The following is a 27,647-nucleotide window of genomic DNA, read 5'->3' as shown; positions in this document are numbered from 1 at the left end:
GTTTGAGAGGGTTTATCTAATGTTTCGTTGTTAGATTTGAGCTCATCTTGCTCTGGCTAGCATTAGTTGTTGATCTTGTTGATGTGCATAACTGACGTAGAGAGAGCCTACCTTTTCATGGTTGTTTGATCAATAGGACTGTGGTGTTTACATATTTGCAGAAATCCATTCAGGTGTATTTTGTAGCTTTTGGCGAATGCGTTCTAATGATCTAAAGTCCCGCTGTTTCAACTGCCTGTAAACACACAGTCCAGTTCAATGTGAATGATTGCAGGCCCGTGTGGCAAATGGCTTGTTTGTATAAAGGTCTACTGTAGCTCTTATTGGCTATAGCACACCGGTCTGTGTAGACTCCGGTCCTGGATAAGACAGATGTTTTTATTCGTTTTTTTTTACTGCAGTGTCTATTAATTGTCCAAACACATGGCCGCTTTCCCACTTTATATTGCTATAGAATTATCACAAATGCCTTAGTATACGTAAATCAAAAACATTCTAAGAATTTATGAAAAAGTGAAAATGACCACATCTACATTTTTTTTAAAGTGTCATATTCTTCCTGGGGGTGTATATGAACAGATTTTAATAAGATTTCATGTTGCTAAAATGCTAAAATGCTGTCAGTTCAAAGAGATGGCTAACAACAGCAAGCGTGCTGCAATAGAAATCACAGTTCCACTCACCAGATGATGATCATTTCAAACGTAACTTCTTGTTGAAAGTTATTTTTTAAAAGGGAGAAGCTAAAAAAATTAGCAACAACATCCTCTTTGATAAGACATGCTGCAACTGCTGCAAATTAGCCGACAACATAAGCTAGCTAGCTAGACCGTGGGAAAACTACTGCTCGATATTGCACAGTGACCTGTTGGCCATCAAGAAGGCAGAAGTTTCCAGATGTTTTTGTAAAAACGGTCCCACTCATTAAGTCAAAATGTGATTGGTTGATTCCACTATCACTCCAAAATGTTGCCCAAATACAGTTGAATGGCAGATGCCTTTATCTAGCTTCTGACGGCTTAGCCAATGGCTGACTTAGCTAGCTAGGATTGGATCTTTTTTTCGCTTCAGTGATAACACTTTCCTTTCCAATAAAAACTGAAGAGATTAAATCAGAACATCATTGAAAATAATAATATAATTATCATTATTTTGATATTATTATAATGATCATTTTATAAATCCTTAGCCCTTCTCTGAAGGCGTAGAAGGCCCAATGTTCCCCACTGTGTTTGGGTTAGTAATATTTTGTAGAGTGGCTCTATTTTCCCTCTGCATACATTTTTTCACTATTCTGAATGTCTAAAGAATCCATATGTTGTTCTGAAATATTAACACAGAAATACTTGCTCCGGTCTTGGTCTTGAATCGGTCTCGCTTTAGATGGTCTTGAACACAACACTGGTTCAATGTGCTTCTCCATGATTAGCAGACCTGTATCCAAATAGTACATTTGCAAATCGCTCTAATACTTTGAGCATTTCATTGAGCCTGTCCGGGGTGCCAGATGTGTGGGGTTAGCACTTTTGGGACTATTCTGTTGGGCCCATTGAGCCAGGCAAGCGCCATCAAGCGCAGCTCAAGTATTTGAAAGAAAATGGATACAATTTCAACCCTGGTTTGACAATTATTATGCAAGGTGTTCAGTTAGCCAGTTGCCTGTCCACACACCCAAGCTATCCTCATTAAAGCTGCTTTAGGAAAGTGGAGCATAGTGCTCAATATTGTACTCTGTGTCTGTAGCTATGTTTCAATATGTTTCCATTGCATTTTCAACTCTACCGATAGTTTTGTCACAAACACTGTTGCTTTAAATAGCAAATGTACTGTGCCTACACTGGTCTTGGCACGTGCGCTCTATCCAACAGCTTGCAGATACAGTACGAGTAGGCTACTCTACATTAGGATATTATGGATAAGAGCGAGCATATTTTTATTTGTCAAGCATCGATCATCATGTCACCAGAATAAGACCCTCGATATTTATTGAAAAGGAGCATCAAGATCACCGTGCACTTTCACCACCCTGTGAAGTTCATTATAACTTATTTCATCTGCAGCCTAATAAACTGCATGGTTGACGGAGTCGTAGTGGGAGGACCACACACCATATCATCGCGAGACTCCAAGTTTACTTCAATATGATGGTTATTATATCAATATTTGCGCATAAAGGCGCTTCCAACGCCATTTCTCGCATAATACATTTTACCGACACAAAAAGATCCCGCCATGTCGAACGAACAAATTATCTGTCATCATTTATCACAGCTGTCATGATTTTAAAATGTATTTACTTGTGAAGACCTTTTTTTTTACCGTGTGTGTGAGTACGTGCGTGTCTGAGGGAAAGATGGCAAATGTCTGCGAGTAGCAAGAATAGGCCTATCATGAGATACCCATCATAAGACATTGTGGACTTGCTTTATATTAGGCTTTGGGCGGTATCCAGATTTTCACACCATCATACCGTTTTTCTGCCATCCCAGGATGAAGGTATTACCAGCATAACACACAAGGGGGTGCAAAAAAAAGCCCATTGGGCATCTATTACCAAAACATTTGCACAAGTAATAGCGAAATCACACAGATGCTGTTAGCTAAATGTTAACGAGCGAAAACAAACACAAACTAATTGCAAAGATATGCAAATGTATTTTTTAATATTTTTTATTTCACCTTTATTTAACCAGGTAAGCCAGTTGAGAACAAGTTCTCATTTACAACTGCAACCTGGCCAAGATAAAGCAAAGCAGTGCGATTAAAAACAACAACACAGAGTTACATATGGGATAAACAAAACGTACAGTCAGTAAAACAATAGAAAATCTATATATACGGTGTGTGCAAATGTAGTAAGTTATGGAGGTAAGGCAATAAATCGGCCATAGTGCAAAATAATTACAATTTAGTAATAACACTGGAATGATAGATGTGCATAAGATGATGTGCAAATAGAGATACTGGGGTGCAAATGAGCAAAATAAATAACAATATGGGGATGAGGTAGTTGGGTGGGCTAATTACAGATGGGCTGTGTACAGGTGCAGTGATCGTAAGCTGCTCTGACAACTGATGCTTAAAGTTAGTGAGGGAGATAAGAGTCTCCAGCTTCAGAGATTTTTGCAGTTCGTTTCAGTCATTGGCAGCAGAGAACTGGAAGGAATGGCGGCCAAAGGAGGTGTTGGCTTTTGGGATGACCAGTGAGATATACCTGCTGGAGCGCATACTACGGGTGGGTGTTGCTATGGTGAGCTAAGATAAGGCAGGGATTTGCCTAGCAGTGATTTATAGATGACCTGGAGCCAGTGGGTTGGCGACGAATATGTAGTGAGGGCCAGCCAACGAGAGCGTACAGGTCACAATGGTGGGTAGTACAGTGGCTTGCAAAAGTATTCACCCCCCTTGGCATTTTTCCTATTTTGTTGCCTTACATCCTGGAATTAAAATTGATTTTTTGGGGGTGTGTATCATTTGATTTACACAACATGCCTACCACTTTGAAGATGCAAAATATTTTTTATTGTGAAACAAAAAAGAAATAAGACAAAAAAAACAGAAACCTTGAACGTGCATAACTATTCACCAATTATAGCTGCAAGTCTCTTGGGGTATGTCTCTATAAGCTTAGCACATCTAGCCACTGGGACTTTTGCCCATTCTTCAAGGCAAAACTGCTCCAGCTCCTTCAAGTTGGATGGGTTCCACTGGTGTACAACAATCTTTAAGTCATACCACAGATTCTCAATTGGATTGAGGTCTGGGCTTTGACTAGGCCATTCCAAGACATTTAAATGTTTCCCCTTAAACCACTCGAGTGTTGCTTTAGCAGTATGCTTAGGGTCATTGTCCTGCTGGAAGGTGAACCTCCGTCCCAGTCTCACATCTCTGGAAGACTGAAACAGGTTTCCCTCAAGAATTTCCCTGTATTTAGCGCCATCCATCATTCCTTCAATTCTGACCAGTTTCCCAGTCCCTGCCAATGAAAAACATCCCCACAGCATGATGCTGCTACCACCATGCTTCACTGTGGGGATTGTGTTCTCGGGGTGATGAGAGGTGTTGGGTTTGCGCCATACATGGCATTTTTCCTTGATTGGAGGTTTGTTAAAACAGTGTCCAATGAAGGGCCAGATGTATACAAAATGGTGTCGTCTGCATAGAGGTGGATCTGAGAGTCACCAGCAGCAAGAGCGACATCATTGATATCTACATTTCAGTCATTTAGCAGACGCTCTTATCCAGAGCGACTTACAGTTAGTGAGTGCATACATTTTCATATAGAATAAGGATACGGCTAAAGGCTTTAAGAACTGGTCTTCTAGTGCGTTGGGTACAGAGAAAAAAAGGGGCAGATTTCCGGGCGTTGTAGAATAGATTCAGGGCATTATGTACAGACAAGGATATGGAAGGATAAGAGTACAGTGGAGGTAAACCTAAGCTTTGAGTAACGATGAAAGAGAGCGCATCACTGGAGGCACCGATTGAGCCGGTCTCCGCGTGTGTGGGGGGTGGGACAAAGGAGCTATCTGAGGCAGGTTGAGCAGGACTGGGGGCTCTACAGTGAAATAGTACAATAAGAACTAACCGAAACAGCAATAGGCAAGGCATATTGACATGGGAGAGAGGCATAAAGCAATCACAGGTGTTATTCGAGAGAGCTAAAACAACAGCTGGTAATGGCGATGAAAGTTTGAGCTGAGGCTAAACAGATAAACAGGATGGGGTACCGTATAAAGGAACAGTCCAGCAGGCATCAGCTGTGTAGCTGAGTGATCATAAGGTCCAGTGAACAGCAATAGGTGAGTCCGGGAGCAGTTCAGTGGTTGCTACGGCACAGGCTAGCAGGAGGCACGGCTGTTGATTGCGTGCGCTAGCAGGCCGGGGCTAGCAGATGGATCTTCGTGGTCGTCGCAACGGGAAGCCTGTGGAAACCACATCAGACGATTACGTCGGCAGACCAGTCGTGATGGATCGGCGGGGCTCCGTGTCAACACTAGGAGGTCCCGTCCGGTTGACAGAGAGGTAGATCGCCGGGAGATGGGCCTGGCTCAAGGCTAGCTCAAGGCTAACTGGGGCTTGCTTCGGGACAGTGGTGATTAGCCAACAACAACAACAGCCATTCGGTTGCAGCTAGCTAGTTAAGGTCCAGTGATTCAGTGATTCTGGCAGAAAATCCAATATGCTCTGGCTCGATAGTGCGATGTGCAGACTGGCCGATAATTGTCCAGGCTAGAGCTGGCTGGTAGGTAGTGCAGGCCACGGACAATGGTGAAGACCGCTAACGGTGGCTAATAGCAAGAGGTTCCAGATAAGAAGGTATAAAGAAATAATAGAATCCATTACATATTGGGTGAGGCGGGTTGCAGGAAAGTATATGTAGTTAAAGGATGGAAAGTGAGATTGAGAAATATATACGAAAAATACAAAAAAACTAAAAAAAACTGGCTATTTACATGAGGACACTACAGAAAACACGACCGCACTGCTATGCCATCTTGGGACATATCAAATCCAGCTCATAATGTTATAAGCATAGTTAGTAGCTACCGAATGTAATTGTCGGTGAGTGTGGACATTTACAAGCAAAAGTGAATGAGAGATTGTGCAAATGAACAAAGTTGTGATGCATGCTTTTCAGAAGGAAGAGCAGCATGTGTACATGGAGCAGAGGGGAGAAGAACGGACAAGAAAAAAAATGCTAGTAGGAAGCACAGGGGAAAAAATGGCAGCTTTACAAAACTCTGATAACAGAGCTCTTTGACTTCTAAAACATGGCAGAAAGTCATTTATAAGATATCTGATGGCAAACATTTAGTAGTGAATTGCATACAAGTGTAATTTCATTACCTAATGTGCGCCGCACAAAAGAGACTCACCGGTTATGTATAAAACGCTATGGACTCTCCCATTGTGCTCTTTACAACGAACATATGACTGGCTCAACTGTTCTGGGGAACTACGGTAAGCTTCATAATGCAAAATAATGTGACAGGTGAAATAAAGAACGCAATCTGCTTTATCTCCTAATGTATTGCACAAGTTGACTGCAGGGATTATCTTAAAAAGTAGCTACAAATATTCACATTTTTTGAATAACTTCTAATAAATGGTTTTGACGGTATTGAAAAACCATTCTGTGGCTTTTTCCAAATACCCTGGTAAACGGTATACCGCCCAAGCCTACTTTCTATTCTTCTAAAGAAGCCTCCTTGATCAATGTATCATGGTCAGATTCCTCATTAGTGTGTGTGTCTGTGTGTTTGTGTGCGTTGTTTTTCAGGTCGGTCGCTTCGAGGTTAACCTGATCAGTCCAGACAGTAAGACGGTGGTGCTGGAGAAGAAATTCAAAGACATCTCGTCCTGCTCTCAGGTTGGTAAACCTGGGTTTGTTTTTCACTCTACTGTGTTCCGCGTTTACGTTCACATTTATCCAGCTCATCTCGTCCCAATGCTACAGAGCTTTTCACAGGTGCAAATTCCCAAAACATAGCTAATTTTCGAACATGCCTACTTCATGAATAAATAAATGCCTTAGTTTTGGGGGCTTCCATTGTCAGAGGATCATTTCTTAGTATTTTATTACAAATGCACATTACTTTGGCTCAGTCTTTCATCTTTTCACTGTCAAGGTTAGCTTACCTGGTTAAATAAAGGTGAAATAAAATAAAATAAATAAAAAAAGGATTTACTTTGTTAGTAGTCCTACTAATATGATAAAAAATGGTGTCTTGTGACACGTCACGGAAAAAGTTTAGTAAAAAAATAGCTTGAAGGGAGTCCCTTAAAACAATAAAAGAACTGTATGTGCCATCTGCCATATTTGGGGGAAAGATAATGCTCTTGTGTTGTTGTTTGTACTTGATGTTTATAGCCTAATATATTTCAGCTACGTATTGTTTAAACCATGGACAACCACTCAGTCCATAAAGGCTGCGTTACATAGCATTGCTGATGTCTTTCTCCACTTGCAAATGATGTTGTTCGGGTATTAAATTGATCTATAGAACATTTAAATTGATTGATAGAAGGTTGAGAAACCTCTCTCCAACCAGTCTCTCAAACATATACTGTTCTGTATAAACTACCAATAAACTGTATACATATACAGTAGCAATGTAGTGTATCATGATATTTGATTGTATTGTGCGGTTTGCTCAGGGTATTAACAAGACGGACCACTTTGGGTTTATCTTTCGCGACCCGGGGGAGTCTGGTCCGGGCCAGTATGTGTGCTACGTCTTCCAGTGTGCCAGCGAATCCCTGGTGAGTATTGGCTAGCTCCTCCCACTGCACACTCCCTGTGTACATCTCATTTGACATTATCGATCATAGTCTGTTGCTGGAAAAACGTATGTGTTATGGCTTTACATCCCCTGCTATATTGTGGCTAAAGAGTTACCTGTCTAACAGAACACAGAGGGTGTTCTTTAATGGAAGCCCCTCCAACATAATCCAGGTAGAATCTGGAATTCCCCAGGGCAGCAGTCTAGGCCCCTTACTTTTTAAAATCTTTACTAATGACATGCCACTGGCTTTGAGTAAAGCCAGTGTGTCTATGTATGCTGATGACTCAACACTGTACACGTCAGCTGCTACAGCGACTGAAATGACTGCAACACTTAACAAAGAGCTGCAGTCAGTTTCAGAATGGGTAAGTTAGTCCTAAATATTTCCAAAACTAAAAGCATTGTATTTGGGACAAATCATTCACTAAACCCTAAACCTCAACTAAATCTTGTAATGAATAATGTGGAAATTGAGCAAGTTGAGGCGACTAAACTGCTTGGAGTAACCCTGGATTGTAAACTGTCATGGTAAAAACATTGATACAACAGTAGCTAAGATGGGGAGAAGACTGTCCATAATAAAGGGCTGCTCTACCCTTCTTAACAGCACTATCAACAAGGCAGGTCCTACAGGCTCTAGTTTTGTCGCACTTGGACTACTGTTCAGTAGTGTGGTCAGGTGCCACAAAGAGGGACTTAAGAAAATAGGCACAGACACATGCATACACACACGATAACATACGCACTATACACACGTACACATGGATTTTGTGTTGTAGATATGTGGTAGTGGAGTAGGGGCCTGAGAGCACACACTCACTGTTGTGAAATATGTTATGAATGTATTGTAATGTTTTTAAAATTGTATAACTGCCTTCATTTTGCCGGACCCCAGGAAGAGTAGCTGCTGCCTTGGCGGCAGCTAATGGGGATCCATAATAAATACAAATACAAATACAAATAGGTCCCTGACTGACTCCCTGTGGTTCCAATGGCTCAGTGCATTAGAGCAGGGTTTCCCAACTCCAGTCATGGAGAGCTACTTGGCGTGCAGGGTTTTGATCCAACCCTGCAGCAACATAATTAATTTAGCTAATTATGGTCCATAGAGAATGTGTTGATTAGTTGAATATTTGAATCATGGGTCTTACAGCAGGGCCGAGCCTGCACATTCGGTATCTGGAGATGGAGAACCATTTTAGCATGGCAACACTATGGTTGTGAGTTTGCTTCCCGCTAGGGCTACATAATATATGTTTGAACTGTTGCTATTATGTACCTGGGCTATGTCAAAATGTTTAACTAAAGCTATAATGCAAAACTAAATCTACTGTAGGCCTACCAGTATATATAAAAAAAAATGGGTCATAATGTATTGGGTTCTGAAATACCTTGGAGGAATGGTTCTGTGGAATGCTAGGAATCCAGATTGTTGTTTACTGTAAGTGGAGTTAGACTGCTGTGCGTGTGTGTGTGTGTGCCTATAGGTGGATGAGGTGATGCTTACTCTGAAGCAAGCCTTCAGTACGGCAGCAGCTCTGCAGAGCGCCAAGACACAGGTCAAGCTGTGCGAGGCCTGCCCTATGCACGACCTGCACAAACTCTGCGAGAGGATTGAGGGTACGCCGCTGTCTACCGGATCTATTACAATGCCTTCAGAAAGTATTCACACCCCTTGACTTTTTTCCACATTTTGTTGTGTTACAAGGTGGGATTAAAATTGATTTAATTGTCATTTTTTGTCAGTGATCCACACAAAATACTCTGTCAAAGTGGAAGAAAAAATACATAACATTGTAAACATTAATGAAAAGTAAAACACTATTATACTGTATCTTGATTAGATAAGTATTCAACCCCTGAGTCAATACATGTTTGAATCACCTTTGGCAGGGATTACAGCTGTGAGTCTTTCTGGGTAAGTCTTTAAGAGCTTTGCACACCTGGATTGTACAATATTTGCACATTATTCTTTACAAAATTCTTCAAGCTCTGTCAAGTTGGTTGTTGATCATTGCTAGACAGACATTTTCATGTCTTGCCATAGCTTTTCAATCTGATCTAAGTCAAAACTGTAACTAGGCCACTCAGGAACATTCAATGTCATCTTGGTAAGCAACTCCAGTGTACATTTAGCCTTGTGTTTTAGATTATTGTCCTGCTGAAAGGTGAATTTGTCTCTCAGTGGCTGTTGAAAAGCAGATTGAACCAGGTTTTCCACTAGGATTTTGCCTGTGCTTAGCTCTATTCCGTTTATTTTTATCCTAAAAGGCTCCCTAGTACTTGCCGATGTTGAGCATACCCATAACATGATGCAGCCACCACCATGCTTGAAAATATGAAGAGTAGTACTCAGTGATGTGTTTGATTTGCCCCAAACATAACGGTTTGTATTCAGGACATAACGTTCATTTCTTTACCAAATTTGTTGCAGTTTTACTTTAGTGCCTTATTGCAAAGAGGATGCATGTTTTGGAATATTTTTATTCTGTACAGGCTTCCTTTTTTTTTTACTCTGTCATTTAGGTTAGTATTGTGGAGTACTACAATGTTGTTGATCCTTTCTCAGTTTTCTCCTATCAGCCATTAAACTCTGTAACTGTTTTAAAGTCCCCATTGGCCTCATGGTGAAATTCCTGAATGGTTTCCTTCCTCTCCGGCATCAGAGTTAGGAAGGACGCCTGTATCTTTGTAGTGACTGGGTGTACTGATGCACCATCCAACGTGTAATTAATAACTTCATGCTCAAAGGGATATTCAATGTCTGCTTTTCTTTTTTTTTTTACCCATCTACCAATAGGTGTCCTTCTTTGCGAGACATTGGAAAACCTCCCTGGTCTTTGTGGTTGAGTCTGTTTGAAATTCACTGCTCAACTGAGGGACCTTACAGATAATTGTATGTGTGTGGTACAGATATTACTTATTATGCGAGTTAAGCACATATTTACTCCTGAAATTATTTAGGCTTGCCATAACAAAGGAGTTGAATACTTATTGACATTTCCGCTTTTCATTTTTAATTAATAAAAACAAATCCACTTTAACATTATGGGATATTGTGTGTTAGCCTGTGACACACAGTCTCAGGCTGTAACACAACAAATGTGGAAAAAGTCAAGGGGTGTGAACACTTTTTTGAAGACAGCTTTTTTTATTGCTTTCAAAATAACAAAATTACAGGACAGGGGAAGGACACAATAAAAGCTAAGTCAGTTATCTCTACAAAATACAGATTGGAAAGGTACATTTTATTTGAAGGGTACCTACAGGAGGACTTAATGCCGCAGTCATAATCCATTCATAAGCAGTGCATAAGCATTTATTCAACCTTCATGTTATCAAATGAGAAAAAAGACTCCCACACACACTTCATCTCGGCTTCTCTGTCAAATTAACAGGGTTTGCAGTTTGAATCACTTTTGAGTCAGATAATTTTTCTACCTCAGCTTCCTAAAAAAGGTAGCTCCACATTTTGAGTTTGAAAACTCTCTTTGGATATCTGCCCATCAGTCGACCCACTTAGTTGTGTGCTGCATTTCAATTCTCTTCTTCCCTGTCTATTCTAATATTTTTTGGGGGGCTCAATGGCAATTAATTTGGTTCCTGTGTGTGTGAATCCAGGTCTGTATCCACCCAGGGCCAAGCTGGCCATCCAGAAGTACCTCTCTCAACTGACTGATAACGAACAGGTCGACATCTTTGAGCGAGTTCAGGTAAGGACCAGACCTAGATTCAAATACCATTTAAAAATCATTTCAAATCATGTATCTGTGCTTCATTGAGTTTGTCTGGCACAATTGACCATTAGGATAGTTGCAAACCTTGCCATTCTGTAACTCCAGGCAGGCTAAATCTGAAGGATTTCAATACGTATTTGAACCTAGGTCTAATAAGGACTGTGTGAGACTTAAGATAATGATTGTTCTTAGTACTATTAACTGTCAAAACTGATTCTGTGTTTCTTAATCAGATCCTCCATGTAAAGAATGAGAGCAGCGATAATAGAAAGCATATCTTTAATATCTACTGTATCTTTAGAGCACTATCTTTGATGAAATGGAGCAGTAGCTACAGTTGAAGTCAGAAGTTTACATACACCTTAGCCAAATACATTTAAACTCAGTTATTCACAATTCCTGACATTTAATCCTTGTAAAAATGCCCTGTCTTAGGTCAGTTAGGATCACCACTTTATTTTAAGAATGTGAAATGTCAGAATAATAGTAGAGAGAATGATTTATTTAAGCTTTTATTTCTTTCATCACATTCCTAGTGGGTCAGAAGTTTACATACACGCAATTAGTATTTGGTAGCATTGCCTTTAACTTGTTTAACTTGGGTCAAATGTTTCGGGTAGCCTTCCACAAGCTTCCCACAATAAGTTGGGTGAATTTTGGCCCATTCCTCCTGACAGAGATGGTGTAACTGAGTCAGGTTTGTAGGCCACCTTGCTCGCACATGCTTTTTCAGTTCTGCCCACACATTTTTTATAGGATTGAGGTCAGGGCTTTGTGATGGCCACTCCAATACCTTGACTTTGTTGTCCTTAAGCCATTTTGCCACAACTTTGAAGTATACTTGGGGTCATTTGTCAATTTGGAAGACCCATTTGTGACCATGCTTTAACTTCCTGACCGATGTCTTGAGATGTTGCTTCAATATATCCACATAATTTTCATTCCTCATGATGCCATCTATTTTGTGAAGTGCACCGGTCCCTCCTGCAGCAAAGCACCCCCACAGCATGATGCTGCCACCCCCGTGCTTCACGGTTGGGATGGTGTTCTTCGGCTTGCAAGCTGCCCCCTTTTTCCTCCAAACATAATGATGGTCATTATGGCCAAACAGTTCTATTTTTGTTTCATCAGACCAGAGGACATTTCTCCAAAAAGTACGATCTTTGTCCCCATGTGCAGTTGCAAACCGTAGTCTGTCTTTTTATGGTGGTTTTGGAGAAGTGGCTTCTTCCTTGCTGAGCGGCCTTTCAGGTTATGTCGATATAGGACTAATTTTACTGTGGATATAGACACTTTTGTACGTGTTTCCTCCAGCATCTTCACAAGGTCCTTTGCTGTTGTTCTGGGATTGATTTGCACTTTTCGCACCAAAGTACGTTCATCTCTAGGAGACAGAACGCGTCTCCTTCCTGAGCGGTATGACTGCTGCGTGGTCCCATGGTGTTTATACTTGCGTACTATTGTTTGTACAGATGAACGTGGTACCTTCAGGTGTTTGGAAATTGCTCCCAAGGATGAACCAGATTTGTGGAGGTCTACAATTTTTTTTCTGAGGTCTTTTGATTTTCCCATGATATCAAGCAAAGAGGCACTGAGTTTGAAGGTAGGCCTTGAAATACATCCACAGGTACACCTCTAAATGACTCAAATTATGTCAATTAGCCTATCAGAAGCTTCTAAAGCCATGACATCATTTTCTGGAATTTTCCAAGCTGTTTAAAGGCACAGTCAACTTAGTGTATGTAAACTTCTGACCCACTGGAATTGTGATACAGTGAATTATAAGTGAAATAATCTGTCTGTAAACAATTGTTGGAAAACTACTTGTGTCATGGCTCAAACGAGTTTTAATGACTCCAACCTAAGTGTATGTAAACTTCCGACTTCAACTGTATATTTACGGGCTCCAACAGCTAGTAGCTTGAACAACCCCATTTAGAAAATGAGATAAAATTATTAAAGATATCATATATTTTCTATCTATTTGTATTGTATTCAATGACACTGACGACACCAATAGATAAAATATAGACAGACTGGCACCAATGACAGTAATGAGGAGTGGCCCAGCCAGAACAGATTGTGTCACGCTCTGAACCAGGCTCCTCCCTTGGTTTTTTGCTTGTCTGGGATTTTTTTTTGCTCTCGCTTTTGCTTTGCTCTTTGGAGTCTATGCCAAGTTAATGTAAAAGTACTTTGTAAAATCTGCTGATGTAAAAAAGGGACTTATAAATACATTTGGTTGATTGATTGATTGATGGTTGTATTCGTCCCTATAGAGGATGAAGCCTGTGTCGGACCAGGAAGAGAATGAGCTGGTGATTCTCCACCTCCGCCAGCTATGTGGAACCAAGCAGAAGTCCCACCTCCACATCGGAGAGGCCCACCTGGTACTATTCCCTCACTTGTACTATAGACCTGCCTATAGGTTCAACCTGTCTGTCAATCAGCGGTCCCATTTGAGCTCCATAGTTTAAACTATACTGTGGGAGACTACAGCACATCCTGTAATGGCACATGCAGTTTAACCCCAGCTCCTATCTCTCTCTCTCTCTCTCTCTCTCTCTCTCTCGCTCGCTCTCTCTCTCTCTCGCTCTCTCTTGCTCTCTCGCTCTCTCGCTCTCTCTTCCCTCCCTGCCTCTCCTACTCTCCTGTCAGTCAGTCAGTCAGTCAGTCAGTCAGTCAGTCAGTCAGTCAGTCAGTCAGTCAGTCAGTCAGTCAGTCAGTCAGTCAGTCAGTCAGTCACTCACTCACTCACTCACTCACTCACTCACTCACTCACTCACTCACTCACTCTCTGACTCACAAGTTTATGACCACCTCTCTGTGGCCTTTTCCCAGTTTGATAGCAGCAGTGGAGAGCACAGTCAGTTGAACGGAGTCCTCAATGTTCAGACAGTATATTGAGATAGAACTAGAAACCTCAAACCCTCTTTTCATAAGCCCTGATACTAGGGAGCTCACTCTCAGGGCTCAAGGAGAGCACTTCTAGAAGTTAAACTGCTACAGACCTCTTGTCTTGCAGAGCTTTTACTGCCTCTGTGCTGATACAGGGATGTAGAGGAGCATAAACACATGTAAACTCTGATGGTAGTATCAAATTCCCCAGTCCAGTGTAAATTTTGATGTGGTGGTTTACTAGCGGTCAAGTTATTTGACCGGCATTCAGTGTTCACCCATCTTTATTTTACTACTACATCCCTGCTTACTTACTACACTGAACAAAAATATAAATGTAACATGTAAAGTGTTGGTCCCATGTTTCATGATCTGAAAAAACAAATCCCCAAAATGTTCCATATGCACAAAAAGCTTATTTCTCTCAAATATTTTGCACAACTTTGTTTACATCCCTGTTAATGAACATTTCTCCTTTGCCAAGATAATCCATCCACTTGACAGGTGTGGCATATCAAGAAGCTGATTAAACAGCATGATCATTTCACAGGTGCACCTTGTGCTGGGGACAATAAAAGGCATCTTTAAAATGTGCAGTTTGTCACACAACATAATGCCACAGATGTCGCCTCACAACCTAACCACGCCATCCCAGGACCTCCACATCCGAGGAGTATTTCTGTCTGTAATAAAGCCCTTTTGTGAGGAAAAACTCATTCTGATTGGCTGGGCCTGGATTCCCAGTGGGTGGGCCTTGCTGCCAAGTGGGTGGGCCTATGCCCTCCCAAGCCCACATATGGCTGCACCCTTGCCCAGTCATGTGAAATCCATAGATTAGGGCCTAATGAATTTATTTAAATTGACTGATTTCCTTATATGAAATGTTACTAAGTAAAATCTTTGAAATTGTTGCATGTTGTGTTTATATTTTTGTTGTAAAATCTACTAATCTACAAGCGGCTCCTTGTGTTACCTTATCGCCTACACTGCCTTTGGATGCAACGTTGTCTTCTCCGATGCTTGAAAGTTCTGTAACACTTTATAATAACGTTTAGTAATAAGTCTTTATTATTTTACCTTGAGGAGCACCTTGAAGAGCATCGATACTGCTGGAGTGTCTACCAATGGAAGCAGAAAGTTTGAATGGCGATACAGTGCTTCTGTGTTTAATATTTTTAATACACGTATATATTTTATACCTTGAAACATTTGTTTTAAGTGTTTTATACTGAACAAAAATATAAGCGCAACATGCAACAATTTCAAAGATTTTACAGAGTTACAGTTCATGTAAGGAAATCAGTCAAAATTCCCACGGGGGGCCAGTATGAAAATGTATGCACTCACTAACTGTAAGTCGCTCTGGATAAGAGCGTCTGCTAAATGACTAAAATGTAATACCTTTAAAAAAGGTAGGGGCGTGGATCAGAAGTTCAAAAGTTTGGGGTCACTTAGAAATGTCCTTTAAATGTCCATTAAAATAACATAAAATTGATCAGAAATACAGTGTAGACATTGTTAATGTTGTAAATGGCTATTGTAGCTGGAAACGACATATTTTTTATGGCCCATTATCAGCAACCATCAGTCCTGTATTCCAATGGCACGTTGTGTTTTCTAATACAAGATTATCATTTTAAAAGGCTAATTGATCATTAAAAAAAACGTTTGCAATTATGTGGTCCTCTGTAGCTCAGCTGGTAGAGCACGGCGCTTGTAACGCCAAGGTAGTGGGTTCGATCCCCGGGACCACCCATACACAAAAAAAAATTTATGCACGCATGACTGTAAGTCGCTTTGGATAAAAGCGTCTGCTAAATGGCATATTATTATATTTATTTATGTTAGCACAGCTGAAAACTGTTGTGCTGATTAAAGAAGCAATAAAACTGGCCTTCTTGAGACTAGTTGCCAGGGGACAAAATCACAGCGCCAATAGAGAAGGGGTGGCAATCCTCACCCTCCATACTAAGCCAGCTGGATGACAGAGGTGCGTCATCCAGCCAAAACGTAACAGCATGGAGGTTAGCGGCCCAATAGTAAAATATACAATTTGGGAGAGACAATACTCCTTCCATGTTGGATTTACAGAGGTGTTTTTTTTTTTTTTTTTTTACATATCCTGTGTGTTTTATAATCCCAGATGAATGGATTGATAATTAAGTCCAGTTGTTTATGACAGGACTTAGGTATGAATACCAGGATGTTCTGGAATAGGTAAAGTAGCTGTGGGAGGAAGACCATTTTAATGGCATTAATTCTTCCAAGCAGGGAAATTGGGTTGAGTTCTCCAAAATTGTATGTTTACCTTTGAGTTTTTGCATCAGAGAGGGGAAATTCTCTTTAAATAGAGAGGAGTATTGTTTGGTAACTGCAATTCCTAGATAGGTACATTTATCTGAAGATAACGTAAATGGAAGAAGTTCTAACCAAGAGGGGTTTTGCAACCGTATGGGCATTAATTCGCTCTTGTTCCAATTTATTCTATATCCCGAGAAGGTACCAAACAGGTTAATCAAATCAAGAATAGCTGGAATACTAGATTGAGGTTCCGTTACATAGAGGAGAATGTCATCTGCGTATAGAGAAATCTTATTTAGAGTATCTTTAGTATTATAGCCGTGTATTGTTGCGTGAGATCTGATCGCTTGAGCGAGAGGTTCAATCACTAGAGCAAAAAGTAAAGGCGACAGCGCACAACCCTGCCTTGTCCCTCTATAAAGGTTAAATCGGAGTGACAATGGTTGGTTAGTGAGTATTCTCGCACAGGGGTTACTATATACACTGCTCAAAAAAATAAAGGGAACACTTAAACAACACAATGTAACTCCAAGTCAATCACACTTCTGTGAAATCAAACTGTCCACTTAGGAAGCAACACTGATTGACAATAAATGTCACATGCTGTTGTGCAAATGGAATAGACAACAGGTGGAAATTATAGGCAATTAGCAAGACACCCCCAATAAAGGACTGGTTTTGCAGGTGGTGACCACAGACCAATTCTCAGTTCCTATGCTTCCTGGCTGATGTTTTGGTCACTTTTGAATGCTGGCGGTGCTTTCACTCTAGTGGTAGCATGAGACGGAGTCTACAACCCACACAAGTGGCTCAGGTAGTGCAGCTCATCCAGGATGGCACATCAATGCGAGCTGTGGCAAGAAGGTTTGCTGTGTCTGTCAGCATAGTGTCCAGAGCATGGAGGCGCTACCAGGAGACAGGCCAGTACATCAGGAGACGTGGAGGAGGCCGTAGGAGGGCAACAACCCAGCAGCAGGACCGCTACCTCCGCCTTTGTGCAAGGAGGAGCACTGCCAGAGCCCTGCAAAATGACCTCCAGCAGGCCACAAATGTGCATGTGTCTGCTCAAACGATCAGAAACAGACTCCATGAGGGTGGTATGAGGGCCTGACGTCCACAGGTGGGGGTTGTGCTTACAGCCCAACACCGTGCAGGACGTTTGGCATTTGCCAGAGAACACCAAGATTGGCAAATTCGCCACTGGCGCCCTGTGCTCTTCACAGATGAAAGCAGGTTCACACTGAGCACATGTGACAGACGTGACAGAGTCTGGAGACACCGTGGAGAACGTTCTGCTGCCTGCAACATCCTCCAGCATGACCGGTTTGGCGGTGGGTCAGTCATGGTGTGGGGTGGCATTTCTTTGGGGGGCCGCACAGCCCTCCATGTGCTCGCCAGAGGTAGCCTGACTGCCATTAGGTACTGCGATGAGATCCTCAGACCCCTTGTGAGACCATATGCTGGTGCGGTTGGCCCTGGGTTCCTCCTAATGCAAGACAATGCTAGACCTCATGTGGCTGGAGTGTGTCAGCAGTTCCTGCAAGAGGAAGGCATTGATGCTATGGACTGGCCCGCCCGTTCCCCAGACCTGAATCCAATTGAGCACATCTGGGACATCATGTCTCGCTCCATCCACCAACGCCACGTTGCACCACAGACTGTCCAGGAGTTGGCGGATGCTTTAGTCCAGGTCTGGGAGGAGATCCCTCAGGAGACCATCCGCCACCTCATCAGGAGCATGCCCAGGCGTTGTAGGGAGGTCATACAGGCACGTGGAGGCCACACACACTACTGAGCCTCATTTTGACTTGTTTTAAGGACATTACATCAAAGTTGGATCAGCCTTTAGTGTGGTTTTCCACTTTAATTTTGAGGGTGACTCCAAATCCAGACCTCCATGGGTTGATACATTTGATTTCCATTGATAATCTCTGTGTGATTTTGTTGTCAGCACATTCAACTATGTAAAGAAAAAAGTATTTAATAAGATTATTTCATTCATTCAGATCTAGGATGTGTTATTTTAGTGTTCCCTTTATTTTTTTGAGCAGTGTAGAAGCTGGATCCATTTTATGAACCCATCTCCAATATTACATTTCGGTAGGATCTTAAATAGATAGGACCACTCAACTTGGTCAAAGGCCTTTTCGGCGTCAAGAGATATAACGGCAAGGTCCACGTTGGGTAACCTCTGAGAATGAATGATGTTGAAGAGGTGCCTGAGATTGAAGAATGAGTTTCTGTTAAAGCCGGTCTGGTCCGAATGGACCAATTTTCCAACAAAAGTGCTAAAACTGTTAGGAAGAGTTTTTGCTAAGATCTTTTGGTCTGTATTGAGGAGAGATATTGGTCTGTATAACCGTACTCCTTCCGGATCTTTACAATTTTTATGTATAACTGTAATAACCGCCTCATCCAAAGTAGGTGGGAGAGCTCCATCCTCATTGGCCTGAACAAACAGTTTGTGCAGGTAGGGAGAGAGAATGTTGCTGAATGTTTTATAGAATTTACCAGGGAATTCATCTGGGCCCGGGGTCTTGCCACTCTTTAGAGATGTAATTGTTTCTTGAATTTCTCAGAGAGATATTTCCTTATTCAGGAAGTTAGAATCTTACTGGTTCAGGGCAGGAAGATTACAGTCCTCCAAAAAGTTTTGCATACTTAAAGTGTTAGGATCTGCTTTAGATGTATATAGAGTCTCGTAAAACTGACAGAATCGGTCATTGATGTCCTTGGGGGAAGTGAGTAATTCCCCAGTTACAGATTTAACTTGGTGAAACATTCGGTCACGCTCAGTTTTTAATTGTTGTCTGGCAAGTAATTTGTGCAGTTTGTCACCAAACTCAAAATGTTTTTGCTTGGTATAGAGAAAAGATTTAACAATTTTAGCTGAGAGAATCCGATTATATTCAAATGTTTCTCCATAGATGGATGACTAGCATTCTCCCTATCCAGTAGGTGAATTTGTCCCTCCAATTCTAGTAATTTATCTCTGCTTTGCCTTCTCCTGGTAGCCTGAAAGGAGATGATACAGCTTCTCAAATAAGCCTTCAGTGTTTCCCACAATACTGCTGGGGATGTCTCTGTGTTGTCATTGGTATCAAAGATGTTCACAGAATTTCGGTTCTGTGAGGAGTTGAGGATTAAACCTCCAGACCCTCTCGCTTGATACGATGTCACCCATTCTCAGGGAAAAGGTGAGTGGACTGTGGTCAGAGATTATAATATCATGATACCTCACATTACAGGTATAAGGGAGTAATTTAGCATCAACCCAAAAAATAGTCAATTCGGGTATAAATATTGTGAAAATGAGAGTGAAAGGAGGATTGCCTAATATCAAATAAGTTAGAATTTTTGATATAGGTATTCAAGAATTCGCTCGAATAGAAGGTAGGGGTGGCCGGGTAGAGGATCTATCCAAATATTGGTCTAGCACACAGTTAAGGTGTTGAGTATTTGTACTCAAAACTTTAACACCAAAGTAAAGTGCTAGTGAGATGAACTTGTTGTCTCAATAATTAAATCATATTTCATACTTGCCTGTTTTACACATGGAGAAAGAAGACACAGGAGATAAGTCAGTTTTCCAGTCAGTTTCTTTCTCTTTTTGCTTGTAGAGGAACTTCGTGTGCACTATACCCTAACCCTAACGCTACTGCAGCTTCCCCTAGTGGTACACACTGGATAACATTGTTTACATTGGAGGTGCTGTATATGGAAAAACTCAAATAAAAACAACCAATACAAAAAGAGAATATAGAATTCTTAGCCTAGCGGTTAAGAGCGTTGGGCCAGTAACCAAAAGGTTTCTGGTTCGAATCCCTGAGCTTACTAGGTGGGAAATCTGTCTGTGTCCTTGAGCAAGGTACTTAACGTAATTGCTCCTGTAAGTCGCTCTGGATAAGAGCGTCTGCTAAATGACTAAAATTTTAATGTAAAGCTTAGAAAAAGATAAGTCTTACTCAAAACACCAAATTGTGACAAAATGGATCATTTCGCAGCATTATAAGGCTGCATTGAGACAATGACTTGTCAATGACCCAAGCCCAGCTCAGTTAATCCCTACCATTGTGTCGCTGAGTCATCATAATGCTTTAGCAAATGTACATTATACCAGGAGCATTGGTAGACACAATGTAAGTAACCTAATTTATGTCATTCTAACTGCCCTAAATGCCTCTGCTGATCCTACAGCTATTGTATGCAGCAATCATGTGCCTATGAACCAGATTTGTGCTGTTAGCACTGAGGCGGTGTGCCCTAGTAGGAAGTCCACTGTGTGTAGCTCAACCTGCACTAGTAACCAATGACATTCATGTTCTGGCTATCTCTGAAACTCACTTAGACAATTCCTTTGATGATACAGTGGTAGCAATACAAGGTTATAACATTTACAGAAAATACATAAATGCCAGTGGTGGAGGTGCTTCTGTTTATATTCAGAACCACATTCCTGTAAAGATTAGAGAGGATCTCATGTTAAATACTGTTGAAGTAATATGGCTACAGGTTCATCTGCCTCACCTAAAGCCCATTCTTGTGGGAAGCTGCTATAGACCACCAAGTGCTAACAGTCAGTATCTGGACAACGTGTGAAATGATTGATAATGTATGTGATATCAACAGAGAGGTATATTTTCTTGGTGATTTTAAATATCGACTGGCTTTCATCAAGCTGCCCACTCAAGAAAAAGCTTAAAACAGTATCCAGTGCCTGCAACCTGGTTCAGGTTATCAGTCAACCTACCAGGGTAGTAACAAACAGCACAGGAATGAAATCATCAACATGTATTGATCACATCGTTTACTAATTGCTTGAAGCAGTATCCAAATCCATTGGATGTAGTGAAACAATATAGTAGCCATATCTAGCCATATCTAGTTCCAAAGGCTGGGCCTTATATAGTGTATAAGAGGTCATACAATACGTTTTATAGTGATTCCTATGTTGTTGATGTAAAGAATATTTGTTGATCCGTGGTGTGTAATGAGGAGGAAACAGACGCTGCACTTGACACATTTATTAAATTGCTTATTCCAGTTACTAGTAAGCACGCACCCATTAAGAAAAGGACTGTAAAACTGTTAAATCCCTGTGGATTGATGAGCAATTTAAAAATGGTATGGTTGAGAGGGATGAGGCAAAAGGAATGGCAAATAAGTCTGGCTGCACAGATTGGCAAACGTATTGCAAATTGAGAAATCATGTGACTAAACTGAAATAAAAGAAGAAGAAATTACACTATAAAACAAAGATAAATAACATACAGAATGATAGTAAAAAGCTTTGGAGCACCTTAAATGACATTTTGGGGAAAAAGGCAAATTCCGCTCCATCATTCATTGAATCAGATGGCTCATTCATCACAAAACCCACTGATATTGCTAACTACTTTAATGATTTTTTCATTGGCAAGATTAGCAAACTTAGGCATGACATGCCAGAAACAAACACTGACATCCAAGTATATCTGACCAAATTATGAAAGACAAGCATTGTAATTTTGAATTCCATAAAGTGAGTGTGGAAGAGGTGAAAAAACTATTGTTGTCTATCAAGAATGACAAGCCACCGGGGTCTGACAACTTGGATGGAAAATTACTGAGGATAAGAGCAGACGATATTGCAACTCCTATTTGCCATATTTTCAATTTAAGCCTACTAGAAAGTGTGTGCCCCCAGGCCTGGAGGGAAGCAAATGTCATTCCGCTACCTAAGAATAGTAAAGCCCCCTTTACTGGCTCAAATAGCCGACCAATCAGCCTGTTACCAACCCTTAGTAAAAAATTGTTTTTGACCAGATACAATGCTATTTTACTGTAAACAAATTGACAACAGACTTTCAGCACGCTTATATGGAATGACATTCAACAATCACAGAGAGAAAGTGATGATAAAAAGATGGTGGGGGCTGTTTTGTTAGAGTTTAGTGCGGCTTTCGACATTATCCATCATAGTCTGCTGCTGGAAAAACATATGTGTTATGGCTTTACACCCCCTGCTATATTGTGGATAAAGAATTACATGTCTAACAGAACACAGAGGGTGTTCTTTTAATGGAAGCCTCAAAAAGGGACTTAGGAAAATTACAGTTGGCTCAGAACAGGGCAGCAAGGCTGGCCCTTGGATGTACACAGAGAGCTAACATCAATAAGTCAATCTCTCCTGGCTTCATCACTACTTGTATTTATGAAAGGTATTGACATGTTGAATGCACCAAGCTGTCTGTTTGAACTACTGGCACATAGCTCAGATACCCATGCATACCCCCCAAGACATGCCACAAGAGGTCTCTTCACAGTCCAAAAGTCCAGAACAGACTATGGGAGGCGCACAGTACTACATAGAGCCATGACTACGTGGAACTCTATTCCACATCAAGTAACTGATGCAAGCAGTAAAATTAGATTTAAAATACAGATAAAAATACACCTTATGGAACAGCGGGGACTGTGAAACAACACAAACACAAACATAGGCACAGACACATGCATACACACACACGATAACATACGCACACATGGATTTTGTATTGTAGATATGTGGTAGTGGTGGAGTAGTGGTGGAGTAGGGGCCTGAGGGCACACAGAGTGTTGTGAAATCAGTGAATGTATTGTAATATTTTTTAAATTGCATAACTGTCTTAATTTTGCTGGACCCCAGGAAGCTAATGGGGATCAGAACGTAGGCTGGCCCTCTTTGAAGTCTCGTAGATTGATGCATTGCACTCTTTTTCTCTATAATGCCCACTTGCATAAACTGCCACCATACCTTACCTCATTGTTAACCTTCAGACGTATAAGTTACCAGACCCAGACTCAGGAATGGCTAAGTCTGGAGATCCCTTCAATCTCCACCGAGTTAGGTAAATCTACTTTTAGTTTTTTTTGCGACTCTAGGGCAATTCTCTAGGGCAATTCAGGCGGATGTTAGAGCGCCTTTTTACTGAACAAAGTGTTTGTTTCATATGATTATATTTTGCTTTTCGTGTTTTGTGTTTGCTTTTCTTGCATGTGTAATTGATGTGAATATACTGTAGATAGGCTATGTAAAGTGTCATTGTTGTTTATTGATGTGTTCATGCAGGGCTCATCTGCAAATAGACTGTGGTTTCAGCATGACTCCCTGGTTAAATAATATAAATAAATGGCAGTGGTCACTCAACATTTTAAAAGTATTTATAAAGTATAAGTAGCCTTCACTTTAGATTAGGGACAGCAAAAAGACTTCACTGGTGATGAGTAAATGGTTTTTATGGACGAAAATACATTTACACATTTACATTTTAGTCATTTAGCAGACGCTCTTATCCAGAGCGACTTACAGGAGCAATTAGGGTTAAGTGCCTTAAGGGCACATCGACAGATTTTTCACCTAGTCGGCTCGGGGATTAGAACCAGCGACCTTTCGGTTACTGGCACAACGCTCTTACCCACTAAGCTACCTGCCGCCCCAGACCAAAGCAATTGGAACTTAAACTGTTACAGTGAATGCATGGAAGGATGTGGGTTTGAGAGTGAAAAGAAACACAGATTTGTTAAAAACAAATTATGAAAATAAAGAGTAAAGCGGAGTGGTTTGTAATATGGCAGATCATATGAAGAGGGTGGACTTGAAGGGAAATGTTGAGAGAAGGGGGAAGTCCTTGAGCTGTCTGTGTGGGCTAGATCACCGGTCCATCATGCTGAGGATCATCTCAGGGGTGAGATCTCCGTTGGACGCAACCTCTGCTACAGGCAGCGCCACCCCTGCCTCTGCCTCCTCTGACTGCTCAACCACCACCTCTATGGCAGCCTGCTCAGCCTCTGGCTCATTCTTCACTATGATGTTCTCTATGGCACCTGTATTCTCATCCTCCACCTGGATGATGGCTGCTGCAGCAGCCTTGCCCTTAGGGGTAGCCTTGCTAGCTTTGGCAGGTGAGGCGGGTTTGGGCGCATTCTTGGGGGGTCTACCGCGTTTCCTCTTCACGGGAGGCTCCACAGGGGCAGGGATAGGCTTGGTGGGTGGAGCCTGCTCCAACTCCATCTCCTCCTCCTCCTCTTCTTCATCCTCCAGCAGTGCCGCCTCAGCCTCCTCATCCTCTTCATCAATGTCATCCAGCTCAGGATCAGCATTGTCCTCACTGTCGTCGTCATCATCAATGAAACGTATTATGAACGCCTTATAAATGGTTTATAGTGAACGGTATTATAAAGTGTTACTGAAAGTGATTTGTAACTGTATGCACATGTTCTGTGTTATACACAGAATTGTACAGTTTTGGACTATGATTCAATTTTTGAAGAAATTGTTTGTATACTTTCTTTTCTATGCTATATTGCATTAGTCTTGGAACCTGACTGTTTCTGCATTTAAACAACATTGTTGCCCCAAATAGAACCAGGTTGTTGTAGTGTTTTTGACAGTGGTGTAACCTCTGACCTTTGACATTTATCTGTGTGTAACAGAATACCCCCAACACTACGACAGCAACAACGGACAGCACAGCGGCGACGGGCGGCCGTTTCAAACTGGACATCCTGAAGAACAAGGCCAAGAGCTCTCTGACCAGCTCACTGGAGAACATCTTCTCACGGGTACTACCACAATGTCTGTCTCTGTCTTTCACTCTATAGGTCTCTATTTATTGTTCTCTTTCTCTCTCCCTATCTCTATCTCTATTATGTCTGTCATTCTGTCCATCTCCCTCACTGTCTCTGTCTTTCTCGCTCTCTATCAGCCGGTCTCTTTCGCTGTTTCCCCTCCTTACCTCCCCTTCTCTTTCTGTCTTTTTCTGTGTCTGATCAAATCCCTAGAGAATATCCTCTCAAGGTTTCCAAATATCTGTGTCTTGTGGCTCCCTGTCTCTTGTCTATGTATTTTTCTTTGTCATGGACATCCATGAATCAGAGACCTTTGCTGCCACCTGTTACTATTGTAAAGACATTTCCTAAGAATACAGTGCATTCAGAAAGTATTCAGACCCTTTTACTTTTTCCACATTTTGTTACGTTACAGCCTTATTCTAAAATTGATTAAGTACATATTTTCCCTCATCAATCTACACACAATACCCCATGATGACAAAGTGAAAAGAGGTTTTTAGAAATATGAGCAAATTTATTAAAAATATAAACAGAAATGCCTTCTTTACATAAATATTCAGACCCTTTGCTATGAGACTCGAAATTGAGCTCAGGTGCATCCTGTTTCCATTTATCATCCTTGAGATGTTTCAACAACTTGATTGGAGTCCACATGTGGTAGATTCAATTGATTGGACATGATTTGGAAAGGCACACACCTGTCTATATAAGGTCCCACAGTTGACAGTGCATGTCAAAGCAAAATCAAGCCATGAGGTCGATGGAATTGTCCATAGAGCTCAGAGACAGGATTGTGCACAGATCTGGGGAAGGGTACCAAAAAATGTCTGAAACATTGAAGGTCCCCAAGAACACCACCAAGACTCTTCTTAGAGCTGGCCGCCCGGCCAAACTGAGCAATCGGGGGAGAAGGGCCTTGGTCAGAGTGACCCGATGGTCACTGACAGAAGCTCCAGAGTTCCTCTGTGGAGATGGGAGAACCTTCCAGAAGGACAACCATCTCTGTATAACTCCACCAATCAGGCCTTTATGGTAGAGTGGCCAGACGGAAGCCACTCCTCATTGAAAGGCACATGACAGCCCGCTTGGAGTTTGCCAAAAGGCACCTAAAGGACTCTCAGACCATGAGAAACAACATTCTCTGGTCTGAAAAGAAGACTTGAGAAAAAAAAAAAAAATGTCAATATCACATTTACATAAGTATTCACACACTTTACACAGTACTTTGTTGAAGCACCTTTGGCAGCGATTGCAGCCTCGAGTCTTCTTGGGTATGACGCAACAAGCTTGGCACACCTGTATTTGGGGAGTTTCTCCCATTCTCCTCTGCAGATCCTCTCAAGCTCTGTCAGGTTGGATGGGGAGCGTCGCTGCACAGCTATTTTCAGATCTCTCCAGAGATGTTCAATCGGGTTCAAGTCCGGCTCTGGCTGGGCCACTCAAGGACATTCAGAGACTTGTCCCGAAGCCACTCCTGCGTTGTCTTGGCTGTGTGCTTAGGGTCATTGTCCTGTTGGAAGGTAAACCTTCGCCCCAGTCTGAGGTCCTGAGCGCTCTGGAGCAGGTTTTCCTCAAGGACCTCTCTGTACTTTGCTCCGTTCATCTTTCCCTCGATCCTGACTAGTCTCCCTGTCCCTACCGCTGAAAATCATCCCCACAGCATGATGCTGCCACCACCATGCTTCACCGTAGGGATGGTGGCAAGTTTCCACCAGACGTGAAGCTTGGCATTCAGGCCAAAGAGTTCAATCTTGTTTTTATCAGACCAGAGAATGTTGTTTCTCATGGTCTGAGAGTCCTTTAGGTGCCTTTTGGCAAACTCCAAGTGGGCTGTCATGTGCCTTTCAATGAGGAGTGGCTTCCGTCTGGCCACTCTACCATAAAGGCCTGATTGGTGGAGTTATACAGAGATGGTTGTCCTTCTGGAAGGTTCTCCCATCTCCACAGAGGAACTCTGGAGCTCTGTCAAAGTGACCATCGGGTTCTTGGTCACCTCCCTGACCAAGGTCCTTTTTCCCCGATTTCTCAGTTTGGCCGGGCGGCCAGCTCTAAGAAGAGTCTTGGTGGTTCCAAACTTCTTCCATTTAAGAATTATGGAGGCCACTGTGTTCTTGGGGACCTTCAATGCTGCAGACATGTTTTGGTACCCTTCCCCAGATCTGTGCCTCGACACAATCCTGTCTCGGAGCTCTACGGACAATTCCTTCGACCTCATGGCTTGGTTTTTGCTCTGATATGCACTGCCAACTGTGGGACCTTATATAGACCGGTTTGTGCCTTTCCAAATCATGTCCAATTAATTTACCACAGGTGGACTCCAATCAAGTTGTAGAAACATCTCAAGGATGATCAATGGAAACAGGATGCACCTGAGCTCAATTTAGACTCTCATAGCAAAGGGTCTGAATACTTATGTAAATAAGGTTTTTCTGTTTTTAAATGGGCAAACATTTCTCAAAACCGGTTTTTGCTTTGTCATTATGGGGTGTTGTGTGTAGATTAAAGAGGAAAAACATTAATTTAATCTATTTTAGAATAAAGCTGTAACGTAACAAAATGGGGAAAAAGGTTTAGGGTTAGGGTAGCAGTTTGGAACTCGTTAGTGAGTGTTGCAACCGAGGACAGACGATATTTACACGCTACGCGCTTCAGCACTCGCCGGTCCTGTTCTTTGAGCTTGTGTGGCCTACCACTTCACGGCTAAGCCGTTGTTGCTGCTAGGCATTTCTACTTTACAATAACAGCACTTACAGTTGACCGGGGCAGCTCTTGCAGGGCTGAAATTTGACAAACTGAGTTGTTGGTAAGGTGGCATCCTATGACTGAGCCA

At 41.8% G+C, this 27,647-nt stretch overlaps 1 protein-coding gene across 1 annotated transcript in view; it reads left to right on the top strand.

The window, feature by feature from the left end:
• The window catches only part of LOC311129836 (TBC1 domain family member 4-like), a 158,848-nt gene that overhangs the window by 48,305 nt on the left and 82,896 nt on the right, over positions 1-27,647 (top strand). The window contains exons 5-10 of the mRNA XM_084162319.1: positions 6,284-6,373; positions 7,162-7,266; positions 8,777-8,909; positions 10,911-11,002; positions 13,306-13,416; positions 24,680-24,808. Of these exons, the coding sequence (XP_084018445.1) occupies positions 6,284-6,373; positions 7,162-7,266; positions 8,777-8,909; positions 10,911-11,002; positions 13,306-13,416; positions 24,680-24,808 (660 nt within the window). The remainder of the gene's footprint in view (positions 1-6,283; positions 6,374-7,161; positions 7,267-8,776; positions 8,910-10,910; positions 11,003-13,305; positions 13,417-24,679; positions 24,809-27,647) is intronic.

The sequence above is a fragment of the Coregonus lavaretus genome (genome assembly GCF_964263955.1).
Source record: "Coregonus lavaretus genome assembly, chromosome: 5".
Lineage (NCBI taxonomy): Eukaryota > Metazoa > Chordata > Actinopteri > Salmoniformes > Salmonidae > Coregonus > Coregonus lavaretus.
Note: the sequence above shows the minus strand (reverse complement) of the source record. Positions and strands in the feature narration are given on the sequence as shown.